Source organism: Amphiprion ocellaris, chromosome 2, assembly GCF_022539595.1.
Source record: "Amphiprion ocellaris isolate individual 3 ecotype Okinawa chromosome 2, ASM2253959v1, whole genome shotgun sequence".
Classification (NCBI taxonomy): Eukaryota; Metazoa; Chordata; class Actinopteri; family Pomacentridae; genus Amphiprion; species Amphiprion ocellaris.
The window spans coordinates 19,642,908-19,661,222 of NC_072767.1; the positions used below are offsets into that span (position 1 = coordinate 19,642,908).

The window sequence follows — 18,315 nt, forward strand, 5'->3', positions numbered from 1 at the left end:
ACATGGTGGCTGTTGTTGACCATCCTAATTACTCCATCTACTATCACTTCTATTTATTTCTGGGAATTGTGTGCAAAATGATTCAGGCTGCAAATAGAAAAACCTTTTGTGGACTGTATTGGTGGCTGCTATTGTGTCATATTAAAGGCCAGCAGAGAGCAGCTGAACAGACTTTTCATTAGTTACAGATTATTATTTAACACACACAATAGCGGGGAATTTGAATTGACCTTTTTATTTAGTGAAAATTGTTACCCTTGGGATGAAATCATCTAATTTGTTTTGTCATAATCAATGTCAGTGGAACTCTCTGTTGTTCTTGCTCATCTGCATTCAGTCATTTGATTGACAGCTGATCCATGACTATGTCTTCCAGACTCGCAGGGCCTGAAACGGTCAGTCAGACAAATTACATCCTTTTAACCCAGCTGTCAGTCAGACACTTAGTGGACTGAACCCCTTGGGGGGTGTTTCTGTGTGGGGATTTGTAGGAGTCTGAGGAAATCTCCCACATTCGCCAGTGGACTGTGCTGGTTCACACAAACACACTAAGAAAAGGTAGATAGTGTGAAGGACAAGACTACTATTATCTATAGAGCCCAGTATCTCCAAAATGCACATTTAAATTGACTGAGCAGTGAGCCAGATGTGAGACAATCTGCCCATTAACATGCCTACACACAGTTCCCACTGGTATTCACACCATCATGTTGGCCAGAGGAGCTGTATTTTGTGCATCAAAGACACAAGTACATGGACACACACCGTCACATGCACACACAATTATTGTACACACAGTCCATTCAGTCCCCTTGGCAGTAATAACCAGACCGTGCTGATATGGTGCTCACTCGTTCGCTCTCTTAAAGGGGATTTGCAGAAGGCTTTTATTCTTTAAAGGACAGGGGAAACCTCCTTTAAGGGGGACACATTGAAAAGATGCTCACACAAGAGCCTGATATTCAGGAGGAGGAAGAGAACTGGAGGGAAGCGGGGAAGTGGTCATCCAAAAGATCAACGCCAGCAAAAAAAAAACAGGGGAAGGAGGAATCCAAGCCCTGAACCTAAATCCAGTTCCACAGAAAGCTAAAATGCAAGTAGCCAGTTTTTTCAGTAGTGTAGAACCTGGCAACCAAGACTGCACAGTTGGAGAAAATTCTGGCAATCACTATCGAAACTCCCAGCCTCCCTCCACGAGGGGCAGCGTTTGAATGGCAATTTATGGAGCACTGTTCAAAATCAGAATGAGAACAAAGAAATTCAAGATGAATAAAATCGAGATTGAGACCGGAATGGGCAAATCCCAAAGGTCCTATTGATCTGTAGCCACAACACACACAAATATACAGGCTTGTTGCCAAGGAGCATGCTGGTGGTCAAATATGTATAATTGATGGAGTTGGGTTTGACACAGCACTGTAATATAATCTGGGGCTGGAGTCTCTGTGGTGTTACAGTGTGTGTGTGTGTGTGTGTGTGTGTGTGTGTGTGTGTGTGTGTGTGTGTGTGTGTGTGTGTGTGTGTGTGTGTGTGTGTGTGTGTGTGTGTGTGTGTGTGTGTGTGTGTGTGTGTGTGTGTGTGTGTGTGTGTGTGTGTGAGAGAGAGAGAGAGAGAGAGAGAGAGAGACATTGAGGAGAGAGGCAGGGTGAGGGCATGTAGTGGTTTGCAGAATATAGGGACAGGGATTTGCTGTGGGGACTCAGTGTAAATTTGATGTATTAGAATGCTGTATTTTTCCTCTCTGCACTAACCCCATGGGTTACACATGGAGGAACAATGGCCTTCTCTACTGTAATGGGCTTTTACCCAGAGGGACCACTTTCTCACACACACACAGTGTGTATATGGAAGCGTGTTTAGTAATCTGTAACATGTACTGTCCCACTTCATTCATTTTTATAGGTTTTCACTCAAAAACAACTATTTCAACCAATATGACATCACATACTGTAACTAGAAATAACTTTAGGTATGCAATCTGTATGGAGCTACAGATACCGACTAGTTTCATGATTGATTAATCTGTGGATTTGGCTGAGGAAGTCTAATATTTCAGTCTCTATTTGTTTGAGCCCATGTGTCAAAGGATCCTTGGGTTAGATGCTGAAACCAAAGTAGCACCAGGTGGTTGAGAATGATAATTTGCTACAATGTGTATCTCTGTGTGTAAATCAGTGAATGAGAGGCAAATTAGAAAGCAGTTTGCAAAAAATTAGTCCATTTGGGCGAAAGATTATTTCTTGACCTTGGCTTCTATTCAAAATGTTGTAGTCTTAGTGATTAAGGAGTTAATCAAAAAAAGTGATATATTATTTAATAAGGAAGTAAGGAGCACTGGTTTATACATTGCTACATTTACGCACAAACTAGTGCTTGTCTTTCTTGTTTTTTCCCGTGTGCTACTTGTTTTTTTTTGTGTGTGTGTGCGTGTGTGCGTGTGTGCGTGTGTGTGTGTGTATTTTCTCGGCTTTGTGTCGCGTCTGACAGTGTTTCTGCTTCTTTGTTCCACTGTCACTGTGTGTCTAGTTTAATTGCAGGCCTTTGAGGGGGAATCGATTTGAGCTACAAGATAACTAAGTTATCAAACTGTTTCATTGACTGGCTGTCCCTTCTCTCTCTATCTTTTGCCTCCTCCCTATTTCTTGTCCCATTTTGCTCTCCCCCTCTTTCTTTTCTTTCATCTATTTCCCTTCCCTGTCTTCCCCCTCTCGCTGGCTCTTTCTCCCTCGCTGTCTTTCACCCCCGCCCTCTCGCAACAGGCCGACAGACTTGTCCACCAGAGAAGTTTGATTGCGGAGGCGCTGCCAGCAAATGTGTTTCGTTGTCATGGCGATGCGATGGAGAGAGAGACTGTGAGAACGGGGCAGATGAGGAGCAGTGCGCAGCAGGTAAGTTTGTGGTGGACGGTGGAAATGTTGAATGGAGAGGGAAGTAAAAGGACTGAGTACAGTATGTATTTCAGAGCTTCATCTGCTGCTGTTGGTTTTACTACATGGTCAATAGTAGGTTCTGCAGAACTTTTAATTAATCATGCTTGGACTTATGATGTGCAGATTCAGAGCTTTAGATGGCATTTTCAATTTTCTAGTGTAATTATTTAAATGCACTTTTAGAAAGGATATTAAATAACTATGAAGCCCCCCGGCTCACATAACAATGACCAATGAATTGTACTGTGAAGCGCTTGTCTCTGGTAGACTGAAAACCCTGAAAATAAATTGGTGAAGATTTCAAAGTTGACAGAAATAGCAGAGGTGAGTAGGAAATACATAGAAAAGAACAAAACTGATGATGTCAGAGGTGAGAAGTACAATTTTTAAAAAAAAATCTTGAAATGCTGTAGGACCCATGCATGTGACATTATTTCTCTGTTTCAGTTCATCTGTTACAAGTGTTTTCACTGAGTTTTTTTTTTCACATCCTGAGGTGAAAATCAATTTTAAGTTCACTTTTAAGGAATGTGATTAAAAATGTCAAATCTGGGGATGCATGGCTTTTAGCTATGTAAAGCAAGTGTAGATGTTTTCTGTACACTTTGGGTAGTCATATATTTTATGGTTCAGTAAAAATCTGGTTCAACGAAAAACCTGAAAAGGTTTGAATTCAATGTCATATCTGCCAACAAGTAAAATCTTTCATCTCTGCATTTTCTTGGTGCATTTGCAGTGCACAAACAGGTTGCAACTAGGAATAATATTATGTAAATCATTGGTTTGGTTAGGGGCTCCTGAATTTTAGTCATATTTGTTCTTGTCATCCACATAAAAATCCTGATGTACTCACACAGCAACAAAGGCCATAGTCTCAATTTTCAATGAATTTACACAAATACACAATCATTCTGTGATCGTGGAGTTTGTTTCACTAATGTGCACAGATGAGGCTTTTCAGAAGCTTTCTTGAAAAGTCATAGAACAGTGTTCTCAGCAAAGTGCAGAGTACTTCCACATTGCTCCACCATCGACACCTTCACATTCTCGTGTTGTCATATATACATTCTTTTCACATTCCCTTGCCTGCATCCTTACAGCTGGTATCACAGCTGTAAAAGGGGCATTGATTTTTATCAGCGTAAACATCTGGCCTGTAGCATTATGGATTTTTAAACCCGAAACAAACGCACACATGCACACACAGCGTTTTTCCGAAGAATATAGATTAGATTTAAGAGTTGCCCTTTACGCAACCTGTATTGTGTATTCTGAGTTTCCGTACAAACTTGTGTACGTTGGTGTGTTTGTGAGAGAAAACACACCAACGTCTGTCTGCCGGTCAGAGTGATTTCATTTTTATGGAGTGTAGGTGAAGACATTTTGGCCAGTTGTAGGTATTTGTGCAATGTGCTAAAGTGGGGAGTGAATGTAGCAATGGATGGTCCTCATAAAAATAGAGCTACAGCGTTTAGTGTGTAAGGAGTCTTGTACTTTTCCCATAATGTTTCCGACATCCTTCAGGCACTTTGACATTCATACATTCTCATGCAAGTGAAGTCGAGGACGTGTGCATGCATGTATAATTAATGACACACACATACACAAACATGTACTGTGAGATGACTGCTAGTCACTGTTACACCCTTGCAGTGCTTTTAATGAACTTGATGAAGTGCCGAGGCAGTTTTGGTAACACTTTGTTTGAACGGGATGTGCACAAGTTTGACATGACTTCAGTGAACATGGAGAATTCTTTATGAATATTTGATTCATCATTAAGCGCCATTTGGCTAATTAGGTTATTTTTTTAATGAGGAAAATTTTTTTACGATAACTTGCCATTAACCAAGACAACATAACCTGCCATAAACCTGTAATAATCTCGACAAAGAATGGTCAATGATCCATCTTGATGGAACTATGTTTTAAATTTACATTACTTTCATAGACTGTGTATGAAAAAATGACATAGCATCAGTAATCTCACCCACTGGTTTGTGGATTGCCATTTTTTGAAGCCTTGCGTTTTGCATTTGGCTGTCACCATCTTGCTCTTGTGAAATCAGATGTAACAAGCAAGGGGTGGATGTGACAGAAAATTCAAGGACATTTTTCATGCTGATACAATGCTGAGCAATGTGTCTATCACAAAGTAGCTCTGCCAAAATATGTACTCTGCTATGTCTGTTTTGCTCTACATGGTTTTCAAAATGAGCATCATGCTGCCCTATTCTTCAAGGAAGAAGGAAGGGGTTTTTTTTTTATACTCCTGTATACAGTCAGACTTCTTTTTGCAACTAGAGGTGTTGTCCCCTGCTGGCTGTTAGATAAAATGCAGCTTTATGGCACTTTTGGCCTCACTTTTCAGACCTGGAAGCTACTTCCATCTTTCATCTATAGTCTATGATTACATGAATATGTCATATGGGGTTGGCTTTGACATTGGTTCTCATGAGACCAAATTGAATTGTATCATTAATATTTACCTCATCTACAGTGTTACAATAAAGATCCTTTCAGGTAGGTCACGCCATTCGCCAGTCATCTTGGTAACATCCCTGGTCACTTACTCTGACCTAACAAAACTAGGTTCTTATTGAAAGGAATAGTGAAGGAATTGTAATTGCAATTTTAATGGCTAAACGGAATGTATAAAGTGCTTTTTGAGAGGAGAACCGGGACAGTGTCATACAACCATCGTCCTTGGCATTGCCGAATTGTCTGATCAATATATTTTCTGAATTCTTTAAGTGCCACATCTGTGCTATGATGTCTTTGAAACTTTGTGGACTAATCGCTAAAGTATGTCATTTGACCTCACTCATAACCCTCCTCAGCCTAGGTTACTGTCAAGTAGTCTGACATTTTTCATGCATTTGTCAACTTTGCATTAAAATTGGTACAAAGGACTGAATGCTACTTAGTGACAGGAGTCATAAACATTCAAAACGCCTCCTTTATGTTCAGAACAGGTGTCCTATCATGGCTATGACATTATGCACCCCTTCCAATAAAGTCACTCTGAAAATTTTATTCATTTTGAGTCATGCCATCTCCTCACTTTTAACCCTTCAGGGTGGCACAGTATTCAAATAGCAATAATATACAAAAAACGCCCACATGTATTTTAAATACTATTATTAAGCTATCGCCTGTAATACGCTGCCTTGACATCATGAGTATTGCCTCGCTGCAGCAGTCACAGGGGTACACTGAAAGCACAGTGCATGCTTCCTCTCCATTGCTAAAGGTCACTTTTCACTTAACCATTATCTTTGTTTCCACTGAGGGATCCTGTGGTTTGCAGCATCAAGAGTTAAAGCTCCTTGTCTTTCTGTTGTTTTCCATAATTTGTTTTCTTCATCTCTCTTCTTCCGTCTCTTTTTCTTTCATGTTGCATCAGCTTGTGATCCAGATTTTTTTTTTTGCTAATTATGTATAAGAGAAGATTACATTTTGTTTTACATATCCCACAAACACCTAGTTTCCTTTAAATAAATGTTGATTGGAATAGCAACAGAAAGAAATCATACAGGTTTGGTATTACTCTCAATATGTCACGACTTGTGAAGTCTTGGCTATAAATGTACACCATAATTTCACAGAAAAAATATGACCAACATTACAACTTTGGGACGTAAACTGCCTAATAATCTGCTCTTAAAATTTCCGAGAGTAAATGTTTCAGAAATCTTATTTCCGCTATTCGGCAACCCAACTGATGCAAACACATGAAATTTACCATTTGTCACAATCTGGCCACATTTCAAAAAACACTTTTTGACAGATGGATGTGTCTTCGCTATATCTTTTCAATATTTTCCCTATACTCTCTCTACTACTAGTATGTCTGAAAATTTCTCTCTACGTCTCTCCACACATTCATTCATCTCCATTCTGTTTGTGAGTTGCAGACTGCTAGTACACAGAGTGATTACATTAGGGAATTGATAGCCACGACCTAATGAAAACAACGACCACTGTTGAGACTTAGACATGTAACCTGAGCTGCCACTGTAGTGTTTACATGCCGTCTCTGTCTCTCTGATGTACCATGTAAACTATGTAACCATAAAAACAAGTTTTCTTTCTCTCTTCCTTCCATCGTTGCAGAGCACCTGCACTTTTTTATTCTCTTTTATTTCCGTGTATTGACACAAAGGTCAATCAGAGACTTTATATTCTTTTCCGTTGCCTTTCATTTGTCTGACCTGTGTGGGCCTCTATCCATTACGGCAGTGAAAAATAAAGTGGTTTATACAGACGTGAAATATTTCATAGGGGGTTATGGTAATTGATTTACTGCCTGATGTGGTTTGAGTGTAGATGGGGTGTTACGAGAGTCCTGCTGTTGTAATAACCTGCAGAGATCAACTTTTGATCTATCATTTAGAGATGAAGAAAGAAGCAATGAATATTAAGAAGTTCACCTTTTGTGGAGAAAACTTCCATTTTTTGACCTCACATAAAAATTAAAAAAACAAGTCTAAGGGATCCTTGTCTAGCCATGCATCCATTTTCTGCTGCTTATCTGGGTCTGTGTCGTGGGGTCAGCAGCCCAAGCAAAGCAGCCCAGACCATGCTTTTCCTGCCTCCTTCAGCTTTTCCAAGAGAATACTGAGTCATTTGCAAGCCATCTCAGAGAGAAAATCTCTCCAGCATATCCTGGATCTGCCACAAGGTCTCACCATGGTTTGATATGCCTGAAACAGCTCACATAGGAGATGTCCATGAGAAATCCTGAACAGATTCCTGAACCATCTTTCCATGCAGAGGAACAGCAGTTATGCTCTAAGTCTCGCTAAATGGCCGAGATCCTTGCCCTTTCTCTAAGAGTGAATCCAGACATCCTTTGAAGGAAATTCATTTCGAACAACTGTATCTACGATCTTATTCTTTCTGTCACCATCCTATGTGACTGTAGGAATGTAGATTACCGAGTGCATCGACAGCGTTTTGGCTCAGCTCTCCAGGACGAAAGCTAAAAGTTGATCCATCTCTTGAAACATTGTTGAACAGAGAGAGAACAGTATCTCTGTATGTCTGTAAAATATTTCCTACATTTGTTCATACACTAAACTAAATTGGTAAATCTCAGACAGTGCAGAACAGTAAAATAAATGTTTGCCATTGAGAAACAAATAATTCATAATTTAAAGTTGTACAAAAAATATAAGATGTATAAATCCACTTTCCTGTCACTTCACTTTGTATTAAATATGATTTATGAAGATAAAACAGACCAGCACTCACTTGGCTCAGCAGAAATCCTGATCATGCTGTTGCTGTTGTCTTTATTATTCGCTCTAACATTGATTTATGCATGATTTTCTAGACACAATTATAGCAACAAAACAATTGAGTATGTACTGATAACAAAGTACAGCTATGTGACAAAGCAGTCTGATAGCAGTTGGTTGTAGAATAATGTTTAAATTCAGCCATCATGCTTGCTTTCTGATAATTCCTACATTTCTGTAACACACTCATTAAGGTCTTTAGTAAACAATAGAAATAGTTGCCAGATAACAGATGCACAGGTTTTGTTGGGACCTTGTTGTTCGTATTAAATTAATTTACAGCGGCATGTGGATCAGTGTTCTTGTAAAAAAAGATTAAACTTTGAATGTTTACTTGCTATAAAAGTACATTATAACACTGTAGCATCCCATCGTCATTCTGTGGTTGCATAAATGTGTGCTTGTGAAAATATACATCCTTTTAGAAATCTGCTGCTTTCATCCATCCCGTAATCCTCACCACCTCCGTCACCGCCTTCCTCCACCTCTGATCTCCTCGCTCTCTTTCCCTCCCTCCATGAGCGGCTACAATTGGAGTACAGCTACCGTTAATTAGGGCTGCTAATTGAGCATATCCAAATGTTGAATAAAACATGGATCCAGGAAGAGAGGTTCTTTATTACATTTAGAGGAGGCCTCTGAAGAAAGTTTATGAGCCTTTAATTTATGTTAATGTGAAATCGCATTTGTTTAGGCGCACAGCCGCTGTGAGCTGTGTATTTGCATGCATCAGGGTCTGTGTGTGTAGCTAAAACATCATTTTTTTTGTGTGTTTTGGTCAAGTGGGTGTTTTCAAGACAGATGACCTCACTTTTATTTACTGAATATGTTTTTTTTCTTATTGAGGAAAAATTCACAAGAAAACATAATTAAAAATGTCTTTTACCTCCTCACCAATCAACTTGTATTTTTAATAAACTGATTAGTGCAAGCTTAATGCAGCATGTGTTTGTGCCTGAATGCATGTGTGCAGCCTTTTGAGGCACTAACTTGGCAAGCACAGGAATTATCCAGCTTGCTTAAGACATGATCACCGCAAACTTTACAGTTCCACACACACGTAAATTAGCAGAGACATTCAAAGAATTTCCCCTTAACCTACCAATGCATTATGGATGCTTGTTAAATTGGAAAAAAAAAAATGTCAGAATTAAAATTAAGAGGTTGAGTTAATTAAACTGTCCACACGCAAGCAAATTAATTCCTCAAAATATCAATTAAATGTGTCGCACTTATGTCATTACTACCTGGGGAAAAAAGAGAGTGGAATTTTTCATCTTTCTATGTGTTTTAATCCTCTTAGTTTTGCTTGTCTTTCTTAGCTGCTCATTGCATCCTTTCCCCCTCTCTAGTACTTTCATCTGTGCTAACCCGCTACCAGGAGCGGCTTAGCTGTATCACAGTCAGTCAGGCTATTTGATCCTTAGAGCTATGAAAATACTGTAATCGTGCCAATGTGACTAGCATGCTAATATACAAGCTATAATGGATTTGCCTTTTTTTTACATCAGCTTGTGGCTATATAGCTTCCACTTAAGCTTACTGTTAAAATTTCATATATAAGATTGAGGCTCACGTAGCACAGTTCAAAAAAGCAGAATAACCACACTGTACACCTGTCCCATTGGGTACAGAGCACATTTAGTGTTGTTGCCATTGGACTTCTTTGGGTTTGAACGTGCTGGTCGTTTGGGGTCTTTCAGTGTGGAGTTTGCATGTTCTTCCGGTGGTTGTGGGGGTTTTCTCCTAGTGCTCTAACTTCCTCCCACAGTCCAAAGACATGCATGGTAGGTTCACTCAATTCCGTGCACAGGATGAGGCAGGTGTAGCAAATGGATGGATGCATGTTGCTGCCATTTGTAATCGTCAACCAACAACTGTAACCATGTAGGTTTATGTTCATTTGACAGAAGTATGCTGATTAGTGCTGCATCAGTCTTGCTTCACGTACCTCATTAACACAAAAAAATACATATTGCTTTGTGTGTTGGCTAATGTCCAAAATTTAACCAGTTACTGTACACACCTAGTCACAACTATTGGAATTAGCTTCTTCCTTTTATGAGGTTTTGAAAATTTGCTATATTATCTTCATCATCACTCACATTTTTAAAAATTTCCCTGTACTGTATGTTGTTGTTTTTTTAAATGCTACACCAGATGCAACAATGCAACATGTTGAGTCTTTGAGTTCCCTTGTAAGAAAACACACAGATGACCTGGAAACCTCGATTTGATGTACATATGAATGTGAAAGTCTTTCAACCTCCCTACGTTTCACGTTTTTTGAAGCTAGTTTGTGCCATTTGTCAAACTGGCTCAAAGTATACAACAAGTAGGAAGTCCTCACTGGAGACTTGTCTGAATTTACCACCAGGCCAAAATATCTCGGTTAGAGCGTGAGACTGAAGATCTATAGGACCCTGGTTTGATCCATCCTGGGTTTTGGCAGCTGCTTTCTAGGATTTTAGGGCAGTGGTGGTCAGCGTTTATCCAAAATAAATGATCACATGAAACTGATTCAAACTAAACAGACAAAACAACAATGGGACGTGCATACAGTCAATGGATGTGTATCATGTAATAGTGTTGAAGGTACAAACACAAAAGGCGGTTGATGCCAGTTGGAAAGAAAAGAGAGACACAGAGTGAATACCACATCAGCTTGCAACCCTTTTCTGACAGAAACACAGTGAGAGGCATGGTCAACAGGAGATGAAGTTCTCCCTCCAACCTCACCAGACAAAGAGGCCTAATCAAAATGTTAATCCAGGAGTAAGCGCCAGAGCTCATCACAGTTGTCCAACAACACATGCCCTGCAGTTGGAAAACAATTCACCACACACACTGCTTTGACAAAAGTCCAGCAACCAGACACAAAACTGGAATTAACACAAGAGGACTAAACCAAAGAGGCATGCCCAATGTTCCTCCAAACAAAAGCTCACTAGACAACCAAAACACCCCAAGACAGGGAACAAAGAGGAAACCAAGCTACAACAAAGCTAAGGCAAAAACCCAAAACATGAGCTGTGGTCACTTATACCAAAGGCACTAGGCCAAACTTAGTTATGACATGCTAAAGCACAATCTAAAGGTGAACTAATTGCTTACTGCACTCCCTCATCTCTACTTATCAGTTACACTGTCTCTACTTTGTTATCATCTTTGTGCAAGTCAAACTTCAGATACAGTCAAGATAACCATACTGTATAAACAACAACCATTGCAAGTGTCTTTACTTAGATCAGTCAGTTTGGTTTCTTCTCTCTGCAATGCCATCGCTTGCTCTACAGACATTTTCAGCCCTGTTGACCTGGACAAAACGGGGGGAACACAAACAGAGAAGCAGACAGGGGGAGAGACAGTAGTCAGAGAGGCTCCTGCAGGCCCTGGGGACCTGTTGCTCTTTTCACGTCTGCCTGTGCTGCTATGTTACATTACAGCAAGCTGCTGCCGAATCGATGCCCACCAGGGATATGTTAGCTGGTGTTTTATTGCAGGGCAGAGAGGGGCGGAGGAGAGGGAGGCACTGTGTGTGTGCTGTATGTGTGTGTTAATCTCACAGGTAGTAGAAGGAGGGGAGTTAATACAGCTCCACATCTTAATATACACGTTTATCAGGTGTTTTCAACATGGACTAAATATCCTCAGTAAGATGTGGAGAATAAGACGTAAAAATAAAAATGTGCACATTCCCTCTTCTAAGCCTACACACATGCAATATATAACTTCTCTAGTCCAGGTAGCTGGCGAGTAAATGTAACTTTGATTCTATTATTTGATAACAGATCAAAGAGGAGTTCACCCATCTATAAAGTGTATGGTTGCAGTGGTGTGTTTTGCCTCTTTTATCTTGCTTCACCCACATTTCCACTAGAAGAGGTGGCTGCATAGACATCGAGTGTTAGCCTCTTGTCTCCGAGTTTCTTCCCATTATGTTCTCCTTCATTTATAATCCTTTGACTGCTCTCACTGTGTGCGTAGGTGTAATGTAATGGAGCGCCAGCACACCAGCAGGCTCAGTGGGCACCCAGAGGCGGTTGCACTTCAGACTCAAGCAGACTGTTTCCTTCCAGTGATGGCTTAAAGAACATTACTCACTCCTCTTTCACCCCCAGCCCCGTCCTTCTCCGTGCACACATGCAGACACTCTCAGTATCAAATGGGGATGACAGGATAAACCTGCTTGTCTTGAACTTGGCCGAGGTGGAAACACAACCTGGCTGCAACCTTAGGGAGATGCAGCAGAACGTAAGAGTCAGAGAGGAAGGATCTTTTCATTGTGCCGCTTCACTGACCGCTAAACTATTGACAGCCACAGACCCGCCTCACTTCCCAGGCAATCAAGTGTGCTCAAAGCCCTTTCCCATCACATCTATGTGTAACAAGAGTGTTGTATCAGCCTCTTTGAAAAGATGAGAAACATTTACGGTGTCAACATGATCGACTAAATGGCTGCTACCTTCTGGAATACTAACTGGTATCAAGCTACTGCATGCTGATGCTGATGCAATTGCTTCACTGTTTAATGCATTTGCCACTAAAATGCCCCTTGACATGTTAACAGGTACAACAATTCTTTGTTTTCAACACATCTCGCTGAGGTTTCTGCAATGCTTTAGTTTCTTTCAATAGCTTCCCTGAAGTGGTCACTGCCTTTCTGGTTTATATTGTTACTTAAATGGATGCAGGTTACTATCTACTAAAGCTACAGCTGCAGGTAACAAGTAAGTCTTGCTTTGAGCTTGTGAAGCTAATCTGTGTCCTTTGACAATGTCCACCTATCACTCAAAGTGGCTACGTCCTTGACCGTAGACAACTTTAAGCCTTAATACAATTTAAATGAGTGCGTTATATCACAGTTCACCTTTTGTTAGACATGATGATTGGGGAAATTAGCTATAGAGACCAGAACCATTATTTTGTACCAGGTTGTAAACATGGTTATTTGTGCTGAAAAGTTGGACATTTAGAGGGTCTGTAGGGGTTGACTTGTTTTTTGAGCCAGCTTCAAGTGGACATTAAAGGAACTGCAGATTTTGGCATTTGTGCATTGGCTTTATTTTCAGCTGCAGAGGTTGCTGCTTAGTTCTCACCAACCAATTCTGTGTGGAGTATATGTGTCTACTCACTTTACTCACACATCTCAAAATCTCATCTTTTGAAAGTGTATTTCTTCATCCACACCTTCTGTTTGTTTGTTTTAACATGATAGAGACCTACAGCTTTGCACTAACAGTGGATTTAAAATTAAAAATCACGTTGAAATATTTTGAACTAACACAGATCTGTATTTTGCCTCAACTCATTCACATCCACTTTGATACAATCACCCCACCTTTAAAGTTTCCCAACACCCTCAGATTCATAGGAGTTGTGGAATGAATAATGTGTGCTGTTTAGCTTAAAAATAATCCTCCTTTTCAGACAGACTGATAACACTATCAAACCTCCTGCACCAGAGGCTGCTCTAGCAGCAGGGTGTAACTGTGGGTTTCTAGTAAAGATGAGGCCTGTTACATAGTTATACGACGGTTTGCATCGCGGATTAGGAAGTATGCTTAGAGCTGTGGAGAGATTACACATGACAACATCTCTGTTAGGATGAGGCCATCTAAAATGGTAATTATGTCATTATTATGCAGCATGCATGGTAAAATACATGATTATATATTTATTGTGAAGATGCAATCATCACACTTAATCACAGTGACCTATTTTTAATGTATTCATAGATTTACTGCTTGACAATTATGGGTTGGAGCACAATTATTTTCCAGACAGGCATGCAGACAGGCACGTCTATGTACATGTGTTCATGTGTTCATGTGTGTTGTGTGTTGTGGGAGGGGGAGAGGATGCTGATAAGATTCAAGACTGTGGGGAGCCATGAGAATGGAGTGATGACCATGACACGTTTTACATTTTAATGGCTGAAATCTTCTGAAATATTTTGACAAATGGCACCCACAATGCACATTATGTCAATACACACGCCTGCTTTTATATAGGGACACACAAGGGCATTCATCACACACCAACTGCACACACATTCAGTCTGCTGCGATTGCTTGTAAGGCAGTTAATATTCAATTCTAAGCTGCTGTCAGATGGTATAGTGATTGAGCTGTTAGAATATCCCGTTCAATTCAGTACACCATCTCTGTTGGGATGTGTGTGTGTGTGTGTGTGTGTGTGTGTGTGTGTGTGTGTGTGTGTGTGTGTGTCTATGCTCAGCGTATGTGTGTGTGTGTGTGTGTGTGTGTGCTCAGTCCCCCTAGTCTCCACTCATCATGAAGGTGGTTAAGAGAAGTCTTTCCCTGGTGTATACCAATCAGGTTACATCGAGAGTTTCTGTCTCTCAGTGAATTTTGTGCCATTTTTCTCTTCATCTAAGCTGCCATTTCGTGTGGATTCCCCAGGCTGTGCTGCCACGCTGCATCGAGGTCTTATTTTCAGCGGCTTTTCACACTCAGTTTGACATGTTTTTACTCAGAGCAAAGACAGCCTCACCAGTATAGGTGAACAAAAGGTTTCCATTTGGATGATCTTATTACAGAGAGGAAGCTAGAATGGCTCTCCAGTACTTTATGAGGTTTGTTTCACTTTATCACTCTATTGTTTATAGTATTGCAGTAGCTCCTGCAGTCATACTGGGGTCTGAAAGCACACGAGTTCGAGACGTGGTGTTAAACTAGGTTTGACTAAACCGTTTTTCATCAGGAATTTGACAATTTAACATTTTTAATATGTTTACATTTGAAATCTCAGTTCAAATAATAGAGCTTACAGGTAAACTTCACATAGAAAAAGTGAAGCATTCAAACTGTAGCTGGATTTTTTCTCCAAACCATTTAGGGAGCATGTTTTTATAAGCACATTATGGCAACCCTGACACCAGCTGACAGCCACAGTCAGCTACGGAAATGCATGTTCAGTCACAAATATAACTGAACTTTAACCAAATCCAAAACTACTCCTCTATAACTATCTCATGTCATATTTTGTTTTTTTCTTCTTCCAACCAAAAGAGATGATGGACATGTTTGATGGCTCTTCCCCACCACTACTCCAAACATCTAGTGTCGGCTCTGTGCCTGTTAAACCCCATTTGGCCATTGCTGGTGGAAAGTGAATTTCTTCTGAAGCTGCCTTCTGTTTGTCAGTCAGTGATAAATCTATTCGGAATTTCATCTCTCCTCGCTGTCTATTCCATTAGGAAGAGGATCGCTTTTATGTTCCAGTAAGAACTGAAAGCTCGGGGCCTGTCTGTCTGCTGGTCACGAGTGTATATATGTGTGTGTGTGTGTGTGTGTGTGTGTGTGTGTCTGTGTGTGTGTGCCCACATGTACTATCCTTCTCTGCTGATGCTTCAAACATCTAATGTAGCCAAAGCACTGATAACAACTTTGTGAGAACCCTGGAGAGGGACTGCATGTCACGTTGTCTATGTCTGTCTTCACACAGACACTCTGGTAGAATGTGTTGCATCAAAAAGATGATCTAAGACTGACTCTCCTTTCTCTTGTCCTCCTCCTCTTTCTCCTCTACTCCTCAGTGTTTAGACTCAAAGTGGCAGATTAAAATGTCCACACCTGGGCAGCACACAGCCACCTGTTTACAGATGATACAGGGACGCGAACGCCTCTGGCACTCTCTTTCCTCTGATGACTTGCTGTTTTAATGATTTCAAGGGTAATGGTGCCTGATACATAGCAAGTGGTACATTAGCTACCTGTACCAAAAACACTGACCCTGTACAGGAAGAGGTGTCTTGAGAGTTGTGGACTTTTTGAGTGCAAGAAAATGGCGTTCATTTTGTGGAGTCAGGTTTTTCATTCATGTGCCGAGTGATTTCAATGTCACATTTATGCAATTTACAAATTGGCAACCTGTAATTTTGCTCCTTGGTGGCCCTAAAAAGGCAACTTCTCATGTCATATCAGTGAACACTGATTTTTCCTTTAATAACGTACTTCTTGGATTTGGATCGAGAGCTCTGTTGCTTTAAGAATTTGTACAAACATGTTAACTATATGATACATCACCATCACTCCTCTGTTGTCTCTTTCTGTATGTGATATTAAAGGACCATTCTGCTGAAAAGGGCATTTAGCTCTTTCTGAGTACATGACATTTGCCTTTGTTTTGGTGAGGGCGCTCCTGCTTTAGCAGGTTAGGTTTTCAGTGGTGAATGGACTTGGTCAAAGTGACAGGTCATGCAACGCCAGTCTAAAAGTACCCTTCAGCCAGTTTAGGATGGTGTATACGAATCCAAACATCTGAAGCACCTGAAACCTTTGCACAGCACTGCAGATATATTGTCTGCACACTAGGTAATCATAAAATAGTTTTGACTTTTTAACAAATATTGAATAATTGAACAAAATATTTTCCCTCCTTTCTTAGATTTAGAATTTTTCCTCTATCAGTTCTCATGAATATAGATGGTGATCTGTTTGCAATTACCTTCATGTTTCTGATAGTACAAGGTATGCCCGACTCAGCACGGATTTGTTTTTTATTGATGCTCTTGTGTGAAAGATGAGGCATGCATATTGATATTCCATGGAGTAGATGAACATGTTGCTTGTCTACTGTACAGCCCATTAAGTCTGCTCACCACTCAAATGCCTTGAGGTGTCGCTGTCTGTTTTCGATTCTACAGCAAGCGCACTTCAGTTCTGTTCAGTAAATGCAGCATTTTACTCAGTGCTGTGAAGTAAATACTTTATTTCTATTTGTAGGTGTTGAGAGCTGAGCTGTGATCTTCAGCTTGCTTTTCTGCTTGCACACCTGGTGAACTGAGGTTTGTAGACAAGTGGGCGAGATTAGGAGCATGTGTGTGCACACATGTACATGCTCCCACACCACGGCTCAGTGGCTGACATGTTAGACCAGAATCTGATTGGATTCTTCGCTCCAGAAACATTAAAGTCAGTGACTCGTAGAGAAAAGCATCGAGGTGAACTGTGTGTGTGCGTGTGTGTGTCTATCTGGTATCAGTGCATTACATTTGTTTGGGTCTTTTACTGACCGTCTGTCGGTGTGTACCTTTGGTCAAGTGTGTCTCAGTAGAGATCTTTTCCACTCTCTGTGTGTGTATGTGCCCATAGCTGCTTGCTAGATGCTAGTCCATGCTGGAAGAGAGTTCAATTGTCCTTCAGACTAAGGTCAATAAGCTGTGCCCTATCTCGCTGCTCCATCTATTAGCTGTCCGGTGGAGGGTCTGGGGATAGATGGATAGAAAGTTTTGACCCCAAGTTAAACACATTCACCTATGGGGGGAAGGTTACCGTCAAGATGTAATCAGGTACAGATTACTGATTACCTATTTAAAATTGTAATTGGTAGAATAATCCATTGGATGGATGTGTTTAATTAACAGTCAGGAGTCCACCTCCAATCTGAAATCCTTTAAACGCTTACTTATTTTTTTTACATTTTTCTTCTGCTAAATCCTAGAAAGACTACAGAAAGACTTTGCATCGGTATTGGGCTATTCTAGCATTTTGAGACATCCATCAAGGCATTCATATTCATTTTAACAGATATTCTTAGATTTTCTTTGTAACATACAGGTGACAGTTTGGTGACTGTAATCCTTCCGCATTTATCCTCTCTGCCTTTATCTGCTATTGAATCAAGCTTTCATGCTGTTCTGGGAATGGGTGGGAGAGCTTTTCTGCTGTCCCATCTATCAATGGATCTGCCACCACATGTGGTCCACTGAGCACCTGTCTCCTCTCCTTTCCCCCCCGTCTGATTCTGAGGATTGGTTTAGGCCGGTGTTAGCTGAGAGGCCGGCGACACTGGCTGATCAATCAAAGTCTTCTTCGTGTGTGTCAGGTTTGATGTCGCCAAGTGACAGGATCAGGGGATTGAACTAACACAGAGTTGACCTGTCCTTTACTCGAGTATGTGAATATGCTGTGCAGCACTGAGCAGAAGTTTCTGTGCAAAACTTTGTGTTTCAAAAGTTGTCCTTTGTCTTTATCATTTACCTTTATTCAGAGTGCAGTAAACAGAAAAAACACCTTGACAGATGTTTGGGGTTGTTTTCATGCAGTGGAGTGAAT

The 18,315-nt window shown here is 40.6% G+C and overlaps 1 protein-coding gene across 6 annotated transcripts in view; it reads left to right on the forward strand.

Moving 5' to 3' along the window:
- lrp8 (low density lipoprotein receptor-related protein 8, apolipoprotein e receptor) overlaps window positions 1-18,315 on the forward strand; it is a 199,687-nt gene that overhangs the window by 116,786 nt on the left and 64,586 nt on the right. For all 6 annotated transcript variants that reach the window (XM_035957383.2, XM_035957385.2, XM_035957380.2 and 3 more), the window contains exon 4: window positions 2,760-2,888. In XM_035957383.2, coding sequence (XP_035813276.2) covers window positions 2,760-2,888 — 129 coding nt within the window. The remainder of the gene's footprint in view (window positions 1-2,759; window positions 2,889-18,315) is intronic.